This window comes from Gadus morhua, chromosome 9, assembly GCF_902167405.1.
Source record: "Gadus morhua chromosome 9, gadMor3.0, whole genome shotgun sequence".
NCBI classification, from domain to species: Eukaryota; Metazoa; Chordata; class Actinopteri; order Gadiformes; family Gadidae; genus Gadus; species Gadus morhua.
In genome coordinates, this window is record NC_044056.1 from 7,257,503 (window position 1) to 7,273,539 (window position 16,037).

At 49.1% G+C, this 16,037-nt stretch overlaps 1 protein-coding gene across 1 annotated transcript in view; it reads left to right on the forward strand.

The window, feature by feature from the left end:
• The window catches only part of LOC115550239 (A disintegrin and metalloproteinase with thrombospondin motifs 20), a 95,330-nt gene that overhangs the window by 23,823 nt on the left and 55,470 nt on the right, over window positions 1-16,037 (forward strand). The window contains exons 10-11 of the mRNA XM_030365069.1: window positions 3,662-3,803; window positions 4,921-5,025. Of these exons, the coding sequence (XP_030220929.1) occupies window positions 3,662-3,803; window positions 4,921-5,025 (247 nt within the window). The remainder of the gene's footprint in view (window positions 1-3,661; window positions 3,804-4,920; window positions 5,026-16,037) is intronic.

Here is a 16,037-nt window from a genome sequence, read left to right on the forward strand (position 1 = left end):
CTGAAAGAGCCTGACTCTCTGTCTTGGTCTCTCGCTCTCTCGGTCTCTCGCTCTCTTGCTCTCTCGGTCTCTCTCTCTCTCTCTCTCTCTCTCTCTCTCTCTCTCTCTCTCTCTCTCTCTCTCTCTCTCTCTCTCTCTCTCTCGCTGTCTCTCGCTCGCTCGCTGTCTCTCTCGCTGTCTCTTTGTCTCTCTCTATCTGTCGCTCTCCCTCTGTCCCTCAATGGTTGGCAAACAGTCATTAAAGTCAGTGCCGTGCCTTCGCTCGCCAGAATCTGTAACGCAGGGCAACCCCGCCGTGCACCCTCTTCAGAACGCTGCCGAGGAACATGGACCCCAGGGAAGGACTTCCCTTTTGAGATGGCGAAATGTCAGACCTAATTAAATCTTCCCTTGACTTGACCCTTCGATCTCTCACACCCGCGCCCCACCACCATCCCCAAAAGCAGCCCCCCCCCCCGGCACCACTCACGCTCTCTCCCTACTCCCATCCTCTGTCGATTGTGGAGGCCTCCACAATGAGGTGCGTTGTTGCCCAGATGCATCCTGGGAGCAGCAGCGGCGCCAGGCATCGCCTCTCGTTGGGGCTTTAAGGTTACGCGTCGCATACTTTCCGATGACGACTACAACCCGATGAGCTCGGCCAGTGGGGGGGGAAATCGGCGTCTCCTTGAATCTTGTCATTATCCGCGGTCTGCTTTGTATTAACAGTGGTGGCCTCGTGTGCGAGGGGGAGATGTTTTGTAATGTGTGGCTAATCCAATCCCGGGATGACTGGGACCTTATTTTTAATTGAGGCGTAGCGATGTTGATGGACAACGCATGTACAGAAGGAGTTGCAGGGTTTTACTGGGTGGGAGCCGATTCGCTAACCGTAGCTTTAGGAAGAACGTACAAAGCCCTTTGAATATCGGAACATGCTGGGGATTTGTGAAATAAACAGAGCGATCAATCCGTCACACATGCCACCATTCATCAGAATCAGATCTTCTTCTCATCCAAGCATTCACATCTTGGAACCATTTCGGGCCATTCTGATATATTTGATATCAAAATGTGTTCTTTCAATTACCCTTCAAGTAATCTGTTCCCTATGGGAGTAAAAAGATTGTTTTTGGTTGCCGCCTCAAGCAGGGAGCTTCAGTGGGGAGAAGAGGGCTCTTGAGAGTGTAGCAATTGTTTAGTTTGAAGTTTTTGTCTCCCAAGGAAACAATGAGAAACGCACCAGCCAGGTAGCCAGCCCCTACTTCTGGAGGCTAGGGCTGACCCGGTCAAGTATATCTCTGATCGGGCTGCCCATTCTCACCAGAGAGCACTCAAGCCAATGCCGGCTCCACTGGCAAATTGGGTGCCTGATCCTCATCTTCAATCGACACACCTTCCCTTTTCAGAAAGCCGTCGTGTCGCTCTCCTCCACCTCCTTCACCTCCTCCTCTGCCTCCTCTTCCTCTGCTCCTTCTCAACCACCGCCACTACCACCACCGCCTATCCTATGATCTCAGTATCGGTGTAATAATGTGAAAAAAGCTCTCACACTTGAAAAGTTGATGAAAAGCGTCCTGCCTTTGTGTGATGTGAATTTGTCAGAACCGCGACATAAAGAGACCATTCATTCGCTACCTTGGCCTCCCGCCAAAAGGATATAAGCCACAGAAACCCTAATATAAAATAAAATGAAAATCCTGACTGCCACCACCCCACTAATTGTGCGTGGATTGGGTGTTAAAAGCCACATAATCATTAGTAGTTACCGATCCCTATCATTTTCCAATGCGATGCCAAGGCCCGCAGCTCACAACCGACTATACCCTCATAAATCAGTGCTACACAGCCCGAGAACTGTCAATGTTGCATAAAATCATTTTTTTTTCAACTAAATGGTACCACAGCTGGTACAATTGGTACTCCTTTAACAGTGTGTTTTATTTGCATCCGAAACCCTTAACAAACCTTAAAAGGTCAGTTAGAAATGCCCTGAAACATCCTTTTGAAATTTATATCGCTTGCGCAGTTTTTTACTATTTCTGTGTTGGCTCAACCAATCAGCATTTGCTTGACGCACACTCCTGTAGCTTAGAAGCGGTCTTGTTAAGAAGTTGGAAGTCCCATTCCCCCAAAACAACTTCCTTTTGTTTCTTTGCACCACAGCATACTGCCATCTTACGGCAAATTCCACCATCAGTGGTAAAACATGGCCGCTCCTTCCCCTTTATCATTGCACAAACTCGCATCTTCGTAGATAAATCCACTTTAAAGAAGTCTCAGTAGTCTACCGAACGTTTCCACGTGTGGAGTCTTCTCCGTTGGCCAAGCCGCTTTCACCCTCGGGTCTCCAAATACCCAAACGGGGGAGAGAAAGGGGGTGAGGGAAAGGGGGTGTATCTCCACAATATAAAAAAAAACAACCGCATTCTCCTTTGCCGTCCCATCTGTCCTGGATTTAATAATGCTGCCATCAGGTTGGCCCTGCTCTGTACTTGATGAGACAGATGACCAGCTGGTGAGAGACGCGCCGTGTATGGGACTGTCTTTATGATGGCTCCACGGGCGAGTTCACTCCTTTCAACGACTGCGTCTCTCCTGCACCAGGTTCACGGCCCCTATAGCATATTTCCCAGCGTCCCTGGCACTTTTTTGAGCGCCATTTTTTTCTCTCTCATCCTAAAAAAAAGAAAAAACACAACAAGCGGAGGAGGTATAAGATGAAAAGATCTGAAAAACATTGACTGTACCTGATGACAGGTAATTACGGCCCTTCGCAACATACACTGACACTGTATGGAACAGGTGTTTTGTTGCTGCCCTATCCCATGCAGAATTTGTTGAAGTGGCGCAGACATGTGTAAATAAACATCTATACACGTCTTATCCCTCGGTTTCCTTTTTGGCGAGGCAAAGGCAAATAAAACAAGACTTGAAGACTAGACTAATGGTGTTTGACTGGGCTTTGTGTGGGATTTGTTTTAAAGCTCACCCAAGCTATCTGTGCATACATTCAATCCAGCTGTGCTTTTGTTGTCTCCGTCAGGATGTCTGGAGGTTGGGTGTGGCCGATAGACCTGTAAAATGTTTCATTATGGTCTAAGATGGCTTCAGATTGATGTAATATAATCAGGGCTTCTTTATGGCTCATGAAGCGCTTGTTTCCTTTCTGAACGGAGAAACAAAAACACGGCTATTGAGGTACAAACACACAGGTCAACATGTAGATCCATCCGTCTGCGTGAACGGTGGGTTATGTTGACGTTCTGGCAATTGGCTCACCTATCACTGACATTACCTGAAAAGAAACCTTGAAAGGAAATGGCATCATTTTTGTTGTTGTCAGCTTTGTGGACCACCCACATAAAGAAGATCAGATAACACACGATGGCAAGCAGTTACTAGCAGGTTTATAAACAAGTAGACCACTAATGGTAAACCACCAACTGTTGAAAAAATACAAGGCCCCTACCCAGCTAAATGATACGGTCTCTACTTAGCCTGTATACTTACATTGATCAATTATAGAACAGTTATTATACACAGAATTGTATGTATTTCTAAAATAACTCTCCCAATGGTACTGATGGCCTGTTTGAATGTACAATGGTTCCCACATCATGACGGTGTACGTTTTCCTCGCTTTAAAATAACAAATCTTCTTTCTTTCCTCTCCATTCAGCACTGGATATGGGGAGTGTCTGCTGGACGAGCCCACAGCTAGGAAGTACGAGATGCCCACTCTTCTTCCCGGTCATCTCTACAACGCCAACAAACAGTGTGAACTGATGTTCGGACCTGGTTCCCAAGTTTGCCCATACATGGTAAGTGGGTCAAAGCGAGATTAAAAAAGGCAGAATCCAATGATGATGAGCCACCATGACTCTGTCGCCTCCAGGACATATTTCTGATAGTAATATTTACCATTTAGCAGACATTTGTCTCCAAAGCAGTCATAAAAAGAGCAGTAGGCCATATTTCTGTCAATGAAGTTTATAAATACGGTAAGAAAGGTGCTCATACACCATCTGGTGTCTGTGTAGTTTGTATCAGACGAGTCGGGATAAATGGGATCGGATCAACATGGAACCTCCTCACAGGCCCATCCAAACCCTGGTACATTCCCTTGGGGGAAGGGGTTCGGAGTACTCAGGGTTTCACCTACTTTCATCCCACTCTTGAACGACGGCGTGTAGTGTACACACGGCACTTCCTGAGTGTTTGATCCCAGCACGTTCAGACTCTTTGTATGACTCGCCATAACCACACGTCAAAGCCCTCCTCTTAACTCATGTGGCTCTTCCACCGCCATGGGCCTGTAATGATGAAGTCACACACATTACCTGCTGCTTTTAATCAGTACTCCTTTTCAACGCGAACCAGGGGGGGGCATCATTTTTATAAGTAAATTAGCTTTGTTCTGCTTTAATGAGCTGTCTCGCTGGATGCATTGTTGAACATCCCCGACACAAAACAAAGAGAAGAAGAAGAAAAGGAGCCCCCCTTGTTAGTTGTGGTCGCAGCCCTTCGTTGGCCCCTCGCCAGCAAACTGCTAGGGTAACGTGCGGCTAACCCCGTTAGCGCTCGTAATGGCGGTCCAGGTGGCTGTTAATGCTGGTGTCTGGATTTCTGACGGCTTTCAGGTCGGTTACACACTCGATTTACAGTCGACGTTAAAATGACTGTACCTGGGTCTGTACCCGGTGAAGATGAGGTCACTTCAGGCCTGGCTCACTGATGAATGTTAAAAAAAAACGTTTTTATCCCCTGTGTATGTATTCATAATAACTTCTGAAGCTGTCTTAGATTACATTTCTCAGTCGGCTACTCATCCAGCAGAATGCAGCTGGGATGTCAGTCCTTGCCATTACCGCACTATCCTGCCCCCTAATGCCATGTCATGTATAACGTGGATGCTTATCACTTTAACCTATTCAACAGATACAATGCAAGAGGCTGTGGTGCACGAGTGCAGAGGGGGACCACAAAGGGTGTCGGACACAACACATGCCCCCGGCCGACGGCACGGAGTGTGGGGACGAAATGGTAAGAAACAGACCCGAGCTATCATGGTCCTCTGCTGGTGCTGAGACACAGTTTCATGTATGCGCTTACTTTGAAATGAAATGGACTGCTGCCTATGTCTGCTGTCCCAACCGAGGAAAGAACCTTCCTCCAGGGTTAATTCTTTCCCCCTTGTGGCTTTGGGGGTTTTCTTTTTTCTGTGGTCCTCCTATACTCATACAAAGACTTAGACAGACCAGGAAAGCCAAGAGGACATTGAATCTTTATGAGCATACAAATCGTCAGCTGAATGGGGGCTTGAACTGCCCTAAAAGTGTCAAATAAAAACGTTTAATAAAGTCTCAAACTGGGATATTAACATTATTAGTGAATTGTACTTTCGCGTAACATTTAAAACAGCAGTGCATAGCAAACACATATTTTCAATACAGTGACAACTGAAAACAATGATGTTGTTGAAAGTGGCTGCCGTTGGCGATCATATATATATTTATTAAAAAAACAACTTTATTTAACCGAACCAAGAGCAACAAAAGCAATATTCCCTGATTTACATTTTGCCTAATTTAATCTGAATCCTCAGGCCCAATCAAAAGTCGACTGATTGTCAAATCCTAACTGATATATTATGAAATATTTTCAGATGAACAATTCACCACTTGACTTTTTTTTTTGTACAGGGTTTCCCTGTACAAAGAAACAGGTTAGATCTGGTATGATTGCCTGCGTTATTCACGTCCGATCCTGACAAAACCTGCATCTGTGTCAGAGATCACATAACAAAACCCAGCAAACTGCAGACAGAACACTGAGACACACCTCACGTGGATGCCTTTGAATCCTGCAGCCCCCCCCACCCCCCCAACACCACCACAACCCCCTTCCCCCCCTCACCATCCCCTATATACTTCACGAGTCAGTATACATGCATTTCTCCAGACTGTCTGCATTCTGGCCCCGGCTACCCATGTAAAGGCGGTCAGGTGATGGCTACGGATGGCAACCTGAGGCTTTGAGACCCCCCGCCTCCAGCCCTTGTTACCCCCCCCCCCCGCCCACTTAACCCCCCCCCCCCTATTAGCCTTCCTGTTCTCCTCGCTCCGGGATGCTATGCTAATTAGTGCTAAGACAGCGGGTCAACCTCTGACGATGCCGCCGGCAGGAGAGGGGGGGGGGGTGGGGGGGGGGGTGGGGGGTAGGGGGTATTGAAAGCAAAGGCGGAGATCAGGTTAGAGAGAGGGGATCTTGAGAGGGGAAGAAAAAAAAAGAATTGGAGGGGGGGGGGGGGTGGGGGGGTCTCTTTGAAAGAGGACGCCGGCCTGTGTTCACAGTTGAGTCACCTTGCGGTGAACCCGTGACCCTAAAACCTCTTCAAGAGGTGGTGCCCGGGTCACCGGTCAGGGCGCAAAGGAGCTCCGAGCTGGGCCGGCCTGACCCGTCACACAAAAGACCTCACATCAGTGATCCTGCTGAGCTGATGGAGGGGGGGGGGGGGGGGGGGGGGGGGGGGGGGGGGGGGGGAGGGAGAGGAGCTCTGAGACGATTGAACTCAACGAAGTCTGGGCGAAGGAGTGTATTGTATATGGTGGTGGCCGTGTTTAAATGTGTGTGCGTTCTCAGAGGAAGATGAGAGAGACGGGGCGGTGGTGGTAGGGGGGGGGGGGGGGGGGGTAGAGAAAGAGAGAGAGAGGCCCTCCTCGATTTGTCTTTGTGGACCTTCTAACCTCAGGGAGTGTTTTTACATACCGGGTTCAAACAAACTGCATCCTTCACCGGTCACGCTCCGGCCCTCGCTCTGCAGGTTAGACGGTTCTGCCATCGGCCTCCTCCTGGTCCAAGTGAGAGAGGTTAACCGGGGATAAGCAACACCTTAATCCAACCACGACGGCGGCCACATTAACTCACAGTACAGTCATGGCCCTTGGACTGCAGTTCCCATGAAACTCACACATCGTGAATCTCACGTCATTAACTGGCCGTCCCAGGGAGAGAAGGGGAGAGAGAGTGAGGGAGAGTACAGCGAGATTGGTTGTAGCATTCCTGGCCGGTTGTTAAAAAGTACCTTAATTAACTTGGGCTATGGTAGGAGATTATGAGAGCAAATATTATCGTGGGTAGTAATGTGCTCAGAAACTTGGAGCATGACCATGATGGGAATTGTAACTAATTGTGACCCACACAGCCTCCTTCTCCTTCTCATCCGTCTCCTTCTCAACCAACTGCTCCTTCTCCTACATGGGCAGTTTCACGACTCTGAGAGAGAGAGACGGCGTGAGAGAGACGGAACCCTTATTATGCATCACAACAGGAAACAGCTCTTCCCTTCTCTCATTGGTTCACGTATAAATCCTTGAGCTGTTGGGGGGGGCTCTATATTTTTAATCCATATCACTTTCAATCCTTCTGATCTTTCAGTTCCATTCAATCCCCCTTTCTTGAGCTTTCTTCTCTTTTGCAGCTTTTCCTCTATTCATGTGTACCTTTCTGCATTAACACGAGTGTGTCATCTTCTCCAAGCATTTCTCTCTCTATCTCTCTCTCCATCTCTCTCTCTTCTCTACTTCCTGCCATCGGCCCGACAGACCCACGTCATCAGACATAAGTCTTCCACCTATCTCTGAATCTTTGCAGCAGAGAGTCATGAGGTTCGGGTCGGTGTTTAAGATGGGGTCGGGGTCGGGTCCCGGCCTCAGAGGTGTGCGGCCGGCCCCCCAGTGCTCTCTGTCAGACCCTGAGGAGGGGGATTAAGAGCAAGGCCTCTGCGCAAGGGGAAGCTAACTAGCCATGGGGCTGCCTCCTTAGGAACCGGAGCTGACCCGGTCTATAAGGGCCTCATCCGCCGTAGTCTGACAGGGATGTCAACGCACTACCGTGGACGCTTCAACCCTTCCTAGGAATAGTTGTGTCCAAGATGCTAAAGGTGGTCACATGACCACCAAGTCCCCAACAGCAGGCCAGTGGGCCGTACCTGTTGGTAGTAGTTGTCTGTTGTTGTTGTTGTCGTCGTAGGTTAGTGTATGTGTCGGCACATGTCGAATCCGTGTCTGATGGGGCAGTGTGCATGCGTATTAAGAATAGTTTTTTGAAGGGCAAAAAAAAAACAACCTACCCCTCTCTTCTCCATCCCTAACCCCGTCATCTCTCTTTCTTTTGGTGGTGTTTTTTTTTGTTGAAGCGTAGTTGTTACTTCATCACAGTCACGGAGGGAGTGGAAATAGGAAGCTGTTTGTAAACAACTCTGGTAAATAGGCCACTGGGCACCGATTGGAAAGGTTCATAATCGGTTCTCTCTCTCTCTCTCTCTCTCTCTCTCTCTCTCTCTCTCTCTCTCTCTCTCTCACTTGTTCTCTCTCTCTCCCTCCCTCCCTCCCTCCCTCTCCCTCTCCCAGGGCCCCCTCGTGGGGCGCTGGAGTGAGTAATTCGGTCACATCGCTCTCTGCGGCGCGTCTGTCATCTGGCCTGGTGGGGCGTGAACTAACGAGGGCATCCCTCCCCTTGTTGTCTATAAATACCGCCACCACCCCCACTGACCTGTCCCCCATCAGCCCCACACTTCTCCCCTTTCTTCTTCTCCTCCCTCTCTCTCTCTCTCTCTCTCTCTCTCTCTCTCTCTCTCTCTCTCTCTCTCTCTCTCTCTCTCTCTCTCTCTCTCTTTCTCTCTCCAGGCCATGGAAGGATGGGGGGTGTGTGTGTGTGTGTGCACTTGTGTGTGCACTCTTGGAAGTTTCTTTGTGCACAATTGTATGCGCACAATCTCAATGAAAGTGAAGTCTATGCACAATTTTGTGTGCGATTGCAACTAGACTGGTGTGACTATAACCGTTTAATGTGGATGTTGTACTGGAGGAAATGTGTATATGTGTGTGTTTATGTGTGTGTGACATTCTCACACATGTGAGGGGCCAGTCAGATGGGTCAGGAGCCCGCCAAGTCAAAGTGTGTGTGTGTGTGCTTGTGCATGTGTGTGTGTTTGTGTGTGTGTCGACAGGGTTCTTTGAAAGGCCCCTGTGCTCCTAAACAAGGGATAAAAAGAGAGAGAGAGGGCTTCCATAAAAACATCCCCTTTTGGCCCATTTATACACAAACTGGGATATTACCTCCTGTGAGTAGTCACATGTCTAGGTTTGCTTTCAAGGCACTCTGTTTTTTTCACTTTTCAGATGGCAGCCTCATTAAATGACTGAATAATACCCATGAGCAGAGATCACTGTTTTAAAGATATCCTTTCCAGAACATTCCTCCTTGCTTCTGGCCAATTAGAGGGAAGAAGAGAAAGAGATAGAGAAGCCTTGAACAACGGAGCCAGGACAGATCTGGAGTCTGTTGGCAGCCTGACAGGACTGCTGTGTGTGTGTGTGTGTGTGTGTGTGTGTGTGTGTGTGTGTGTGTGTGTGTGTGTGTGTGTGTGTGTGTGTGTGTGTCTGTATGTGTGTGCGCATGTGTGTACATGCGTGTTTGCCCCTGCTCTCCGGAACTGTGCATTGTGAGAAAGGTATCGGTCTCCCTCCTGGCTAATCTCAGTATATTTGCAGGATGTTGCCACTTTGATTCGCCGTCATCGCAGGCGTATTGGGTGGATTCAGGGGCTATAACAAGAGGGGTGTTGTTACAGCGTTCACACAGACGCCAGCGGTATGACACGTCCGCACGCACGTGGATCTATCATTCAGAACAGGCCTAGTGGAGTGGATGATGAGAACCAGGAATGGCGGCATTTTTCGAATGATCACAGAAGGGATGTGTGAGAGACATAAACGAACGAGGGGCTAATTGACACTCGCTGCTCATCGTCTGGCTTTTCATCGGACACCTGCGGTCCAGCCAATCACGTCATCTGGTGGAGACGCCATTGTAAGCTACGTGTGTGTGTGTGTGTGTGTGTGTGTGTGTGTGTGTGTGTGTGTGTGTGTGTGTGTGTGTGTGTGTGTGTGTGTGTGTGTGTGTGTGTGTGTGTGTGTGTGTGTGTGTGTGTGTGTGTGTGTGTGTGTGTGTGTGTGTGTCAAAAATGGCCCAGACTAGAGGTCTGCATTGGGATTGGGTCCCGCCGGGTCCCGCGGGACCCAACCCAAATCTCGCGGGAGCGGGCGGTTTGAACTTTGCTGCGGGCGGGAACGGGCGGGTAAAACAAAACACTGCGGGTTCAGGTCTAACTTAGAAAAGAGACAATATCCTCAATCACTGCGTGATTATATAAAGGTAGAAAAATAAATAAAATAGGCCTACAGAAGAGGAGAATAGAATATGAAACAGCCCTTATTGAATTGAAAAATGAAAACAACGAAATAGGAGCGCTAGACCAGTGCGTCAAAAGACACGCAGCCCATGAGTCTCTTTTTAATAGCCTATATAATTACGTGTTTTCTCCTGCGGGACAGGAGAAGACACAAAATCAATGCATCTCTATTATTGTGCGGGCATAAATTCTCAGAGTTTTGCAGGTGCGGGCGGGAGTGGACATGCACATTGCGGGAGCGGGCGGGAGTGTAACACACACGATGCGGGCGCGGGCGGTAATGGTCAGAAAATCAGCGGGAGCGGGCAGGAGCGGGATGAAGAAAACAGTCCCGCGCAGGTCTCTAGCCCAGACTACCCATCCCCTTACTAATGCCAACCTGCAGCTGTAGAGAGACATGGTAGAAGCTAGTTGGAGGGGGAGAGGGAAGAGGAAGAAGGAAAGGCCAAAGATAAGGAGGAAGGCGGGAGTACAGTAAAGGACATGGAAGAAGCGGGAAGGAGAGGTAGCTCAGTTTCATCGTTTAAAGGTCTATCCAGCCACCTGTTGTTTAGGTGTTTCTTCACTTCCTACCTTCTCTCTATGGCCTGCGTTGCTTTAACTATAGGGGCAGAAACAGAGGTGACTGGCTCAGAGTAAAACAAATAATTGATTTTTTTTATTTTTATTAAGTATTCACAGTGTATTTGTTGTACCTATTCGTTTATTCTAGGGGTCGGGTATTATTTTTATTTAGCGGCCCATGGCTCGATCTCTGAGCGGTAAAAGGATTTCAAAATGTTCAGACTTATAGGTATCTTAGGTCTCAAAAAAAGTTTGGTGCCGCAATTCCTATTCCGGGCGCTACAACTTCTGGTTAAAGTTAAACACTTATCCCCACTGTGCAGCTTGAGGAACCTGGGAGATGAGAGGTAGGACGTTAATGGCGTGTTCCTGAATCCTCGGACGCCAGCCTTCCGAGTTGCACGTTTGACGTCGCTTCCGGAGCATTCATAGCGTTCCTGTTCGTCTTTGTGATTGTGGCATGAAATTGGCTAGTCGTTGTTTATTGCTAGCTACATTAGCCCCTTTAGCAAACCAGCCCGAAAACAAACAAAACAACTTTACATTGTATTGCACATGCACAGCAAGACCATGCAATGTATAAATTGGTGACCGGAATAAATTATCAATGTAATCAAGTGTGTAAGATAGGGCTGTAACGATACACAAACTCACGATTCGGTTTGTATCACGATTTTTGACCCACGGTTCGATACATCCCACGATTTTTTGAAATTTAAAAAGCATTTTATTTAAACAACACTTATATACCAATTAACTTAATGTAGCATTTAATAACAAATAATTTGGAACACTGAACAGATTTGAACAGAAAGAATACTATTAAAGTATAGCTAAATGAATAAAGAAATAACGTGTGGGAGGATGCTTTTTTCAACTGTGGTTGGTTTAGTCAAATATCCTTATTAGCACTTCTTATTAGGCTATGTAGCTTAAATAATTACATAATCAGGCCGTATAGAATGCAACATGTTTAATAGCCTAACTTTCAATAGATGGAGAAAAACCTGAATGTCATGAACGTCGCAATAACGAGGCGTTACGAGTAGCATATGTGTGTGCGCCAGAATGGCAATGTGCGTATGCGTGTGTGAGTGACGTCAGCGAGTGAGTGGACGAGCGAGGAGAGCGAGCGGTAGCGCGTGTGTCTAGTGAAGAAGCGAACGAGTCCGGTAGAATAAAGTACCCATCCTGTCAATAATCGGTGGCCGCTTCATTCCGACCTATAAGCAGACAAACTGCCAGTCAAATCACACAAAACACTAGAGACAGGATCACACAGGCCCCCTCTGGATAAATGTCGTTCGTATCGCATATGAGCACTTCGACGGCTGTGGAGAAATGCGATCCTCCGTAGCCACGGAGGATTGCAGTCGCATACTTACGGCATCGATAGGAGGGGGCGCTGTCAGCAGACTATTATTTAGACAAATTATTAGCAAATTTCAATCGGACAATTTGACCGCAGAGTTAGAAAGGGCGTATCGCGCTTCTGCCTTCTCACACCGCGAGACAGGTTCGTGGCTTTGAGTATCGCGATTTTCGGTTTGATACGCGTATCGTTACAGCCCTAGTGTAAGAGCATTTAATATCGACATTAAAATGACCTACGTGGTACAAATACCAAAAAAAAAAATCTCTAAACGGGCGCAGCCATTTTGTTGAGAGCGTCATCACTGCTCTCGGCCTACTCTCAGATTTTCGAAAGATGAAGACAAAAAAGGGGGCGTGCCTTCGAGAAATGCCGCAAGAAAGCTGGGAGATCTTCGACTTTCGACTCGGAAGTCTGCCGTTCGAGGATTCGGGAACACACCATAAGGACAGGGGGGGGGGGGGGTCGGGAGGGACGGACGGACGGACGGGACGACTGACACCGCAGGAGAGAGTTAGTTAACCCCTTGTGGTCCTCGTGGTCTGAGTCAACTTTGACCCCGACCCCCCCACTCCCCCTCCGGGCGGCCGATGAGAAGGAGACAGGGACATGAAAGGTGATTCCTTTTGGAAATGGCCGTGTTAAAATGAGAGAGCGGAGGGCTTCTTCAAACCGCGTCCCCCTGCCCTGTCATTCCTGCGGTGATGGATGGTCTTGGTCCATTCTGGGGGAGCTTACCGGCAATTACAGGGCTGGACTGTGGAGCTCTGAGCAGATGCTGCCCTCGGCCGTCCTGACGTGCTCCTATCTTCCCCGCGTGCTGCTGCTGCTGCTGCCGCCGTCGGAGCTCTGTTCCTCATCTCAACGTCTCGCTGGGCAGACTAAACTCTGCTCAGCAGGCCGTGTTTGATGGTGGTTTGATGGTGTGTGTGTGTGTGTGTGTGTGTGTGTGTGTGTGTGTGTGTGTGTGTGTATGTATGTGTGTCTGTGTGTGTTCCAGGGGGTGAAGTACTGGTGTGTTTGTGTGTGAGTGTCGGCAAGTTTGTTTTAGTCTGTGTGTGTTCCCATGTCAATGTTTGTTTCTGTGTGTCTGTGTGTCTGTCTGTCTGTCTGTCTGTCTGTGTGAATATATGCACGTGTTTGCATGTGTGCCCATGCCGGTGTTTGTTTATCTGTGTGAATGTGTGTGTGTGGATGTGTGTGTGTGGTGTGTGTGTGTGTGTGTGTGTGTGTGTTGTCTGTGCGTGCACACACACATGTGAACACGTTACAGTGTTTGTCGGTGTGTCAGTGTGTGTTAGCCACTTATTTAAAACACATGTCTCTGACAGCTGGGCAGGTTCCCTCTCACAGGGCCTTCAAATGTCTCACCGCATTCCCAATTGATGGCAAATCTTGACAGTCAAATAAGCTGAATGCAGGGTTCTTCCGCGAGACGTTAAATCCTTAGTGAGCTTCGCCCCGCCTCTCGAATCAGTGTCTTTCCAAGGCTATGGTGTTTGTGTTTTGAAGAGAGGGAGAGGAATAAGAGTGGCCCCCCAGATGCTCCAAAACATGTCTCTCCCTGTGGCTCTCTCTGTCTCTGTCTCTAGCTGTCCCTGTCTGTCTCTCCCTCTGGTTCTCTCTCTCTGTCTCCCTCTCTCTCTCTCTGCCTCTCTCTCTCCCTCTGGCTCTCTCTCGCTGTCTCCCTCTTCCTCTCTCTGTCTCTGTCTCTCTCTTGGTCTCTCTGACCTTTCACCTCTCTCACTTCACGCATAAATGCATAAATAAGCATCAGGATACACAATGTTAGATTTGCATTTACCAGCCCTTGCACTCACACGTGATCTCAAGAACACACACACACACACACAGACACACGCACACTCACACACACACACACACACACACACACACACACACACACACACACACACACACACACACACACACACACACACACACACACACACACACACACACACACAAATAAGCATACAAAGTGTTGCATTCACACTCGCCACTCTTCACGCAAACAAACACACACGCAAATAGCCTGGGTACACAGTATTAAACACACACACACACACACCCTGATACACACTCAGACACACGCACTCCAACACACAGATGTTTTCCCTTCCTCTCTCCTTCCTTCTCCTTTTCACCCGCATCAGCCTTTCAACCAGAACAAAACGACCGTGGACTGAGGGGTTCCAGAGAGAGAGGGGGGAGGTCCTGATAGTGTGTGTGAGCTGGTGTGCTGGTTGGATGGATGGGGAATGCCTCGTAGGCTTACAGGAGGGTCTGTGGCGCTCCCATCTGTGAAAGCCTTGTGTCTGATCTGGTTCCTCTGACCTGCTGCGGGAGTCCCACCGCAGTGGTCCCTGGGTGGCTCGGGAGTGGTGGTGACGATGGGTGACGGCCTCCCCCCTTGAGGGTGAGGGGGGTGACAATGATGCCATCGGGTGAGGGTGAAGACAGAGCGGGGTTGGATCGCGGGCCGACGGGGAGTAGGGGGAGGGTGGGAAAACGGTTGAAATGAAAGATCTTTTCAGCGTCGGGTTTGTCCCTTGAAAGTGACTCAACCCCAGCTACGTCCCGTCCCCCCCCCCCCCCCATCGCCTCATGGAAGCCATTTCCATCCACTCATGTGCGATGCGTGTTCTAGCACATTCCTCAACTTTCCAGTGAGGGAAAAGGCCCCGGTTTTTCTGTGCCTGAAATCGTGTCTGGATTAGAAAACTGTTTGTAGCTTTTTTTAGTCCTTAGCCCACAGCTGTTAGCACCTGTCCGTCGCGTTCAATAGACTTCCCGCTCTATCCTCAGAAGTTCAGCCCTCTCCGCTGTGGAGGAAACCGAGCAAACGCTGGCGTTGGTTGGCCGGGTTTTCCATCACTGTGTGTGTGTGTGTGTGTGTGTGTGTGTGTGTGTGGCAGTTGTTCTCATGGGGTCAAAGGGGGCTTGTGCGTTGTGTTGTGTTGTTGTATTTCCCAGAAGGCATCAGCATGCAATGCCATTGCGCCACGGGATGAACTCTTTGATTGATATCCCTCCTGGTGTTGGGAGAGAGAGAGAGAGAGAGGGAGAGAGAGAGAGAGAGAGAGAGCGCTCTGTTTACCATCTTGGTGGGGGTGAACCCCCTCGAAAAGACCGCACCCATCCAAATTTCCATTTCTGAAACAAAGCGATGGAATAAAGCCCCACTCCAGAATGGAGACTCTGAAATGCCAATTGAATCAATACCATATTATTTCCTTGTTTCGCACTGGAAAGTCCCAGAGTTTCACCTGACATTTTGATACCGTCCGATACGGTTCGAAACCAAGGCCAAAGCCAGAACCCGGTCACCGTGACACGCTGCTACACAACCCCTGGGAGGGGAGAGCACTCGGTTCTGAGGTGAGGGCGGAGGAATGTGCATGAGGGCGACATGGGCCAGCTCAGCTTAGGAGAGTGTAGAGCGGGTTGACTTGTAACCAGACGGTTGCTAGTTCGATCCCCGCGACCTCCTAGCTGAGTGCAGAGGTGTCCCTAAGCAAGACACCTAACCCCAACTGCTCCTGATGAGCTGGCAGTCGCCTTGCAGGTTTGACCCCCTCCGTCAGGGTGTGAATGGTTGTTGCTTTGGATAAAAGTTTACATTTAAGGCTAAAGGCCCTAAATGTAAACTTAAAATTGCCACCAATGTCGGAGCGGAGTCTGGACTCACTGTCCCTCCGGCGCTACGGCGACTCTAGAGTTTCCTTAAGGCGGTGCTCCGTGAGGCCGGCAGCGCGGCCAGGCAGCGGGGGGCTAAGGTGTGCCGGCACACAGACGCCGTGTTGTCCCGCGGCCCCGCGGAGGAAAGAGGACCCCGCGCTTATCTCAGCGGCCCAGGGGCAG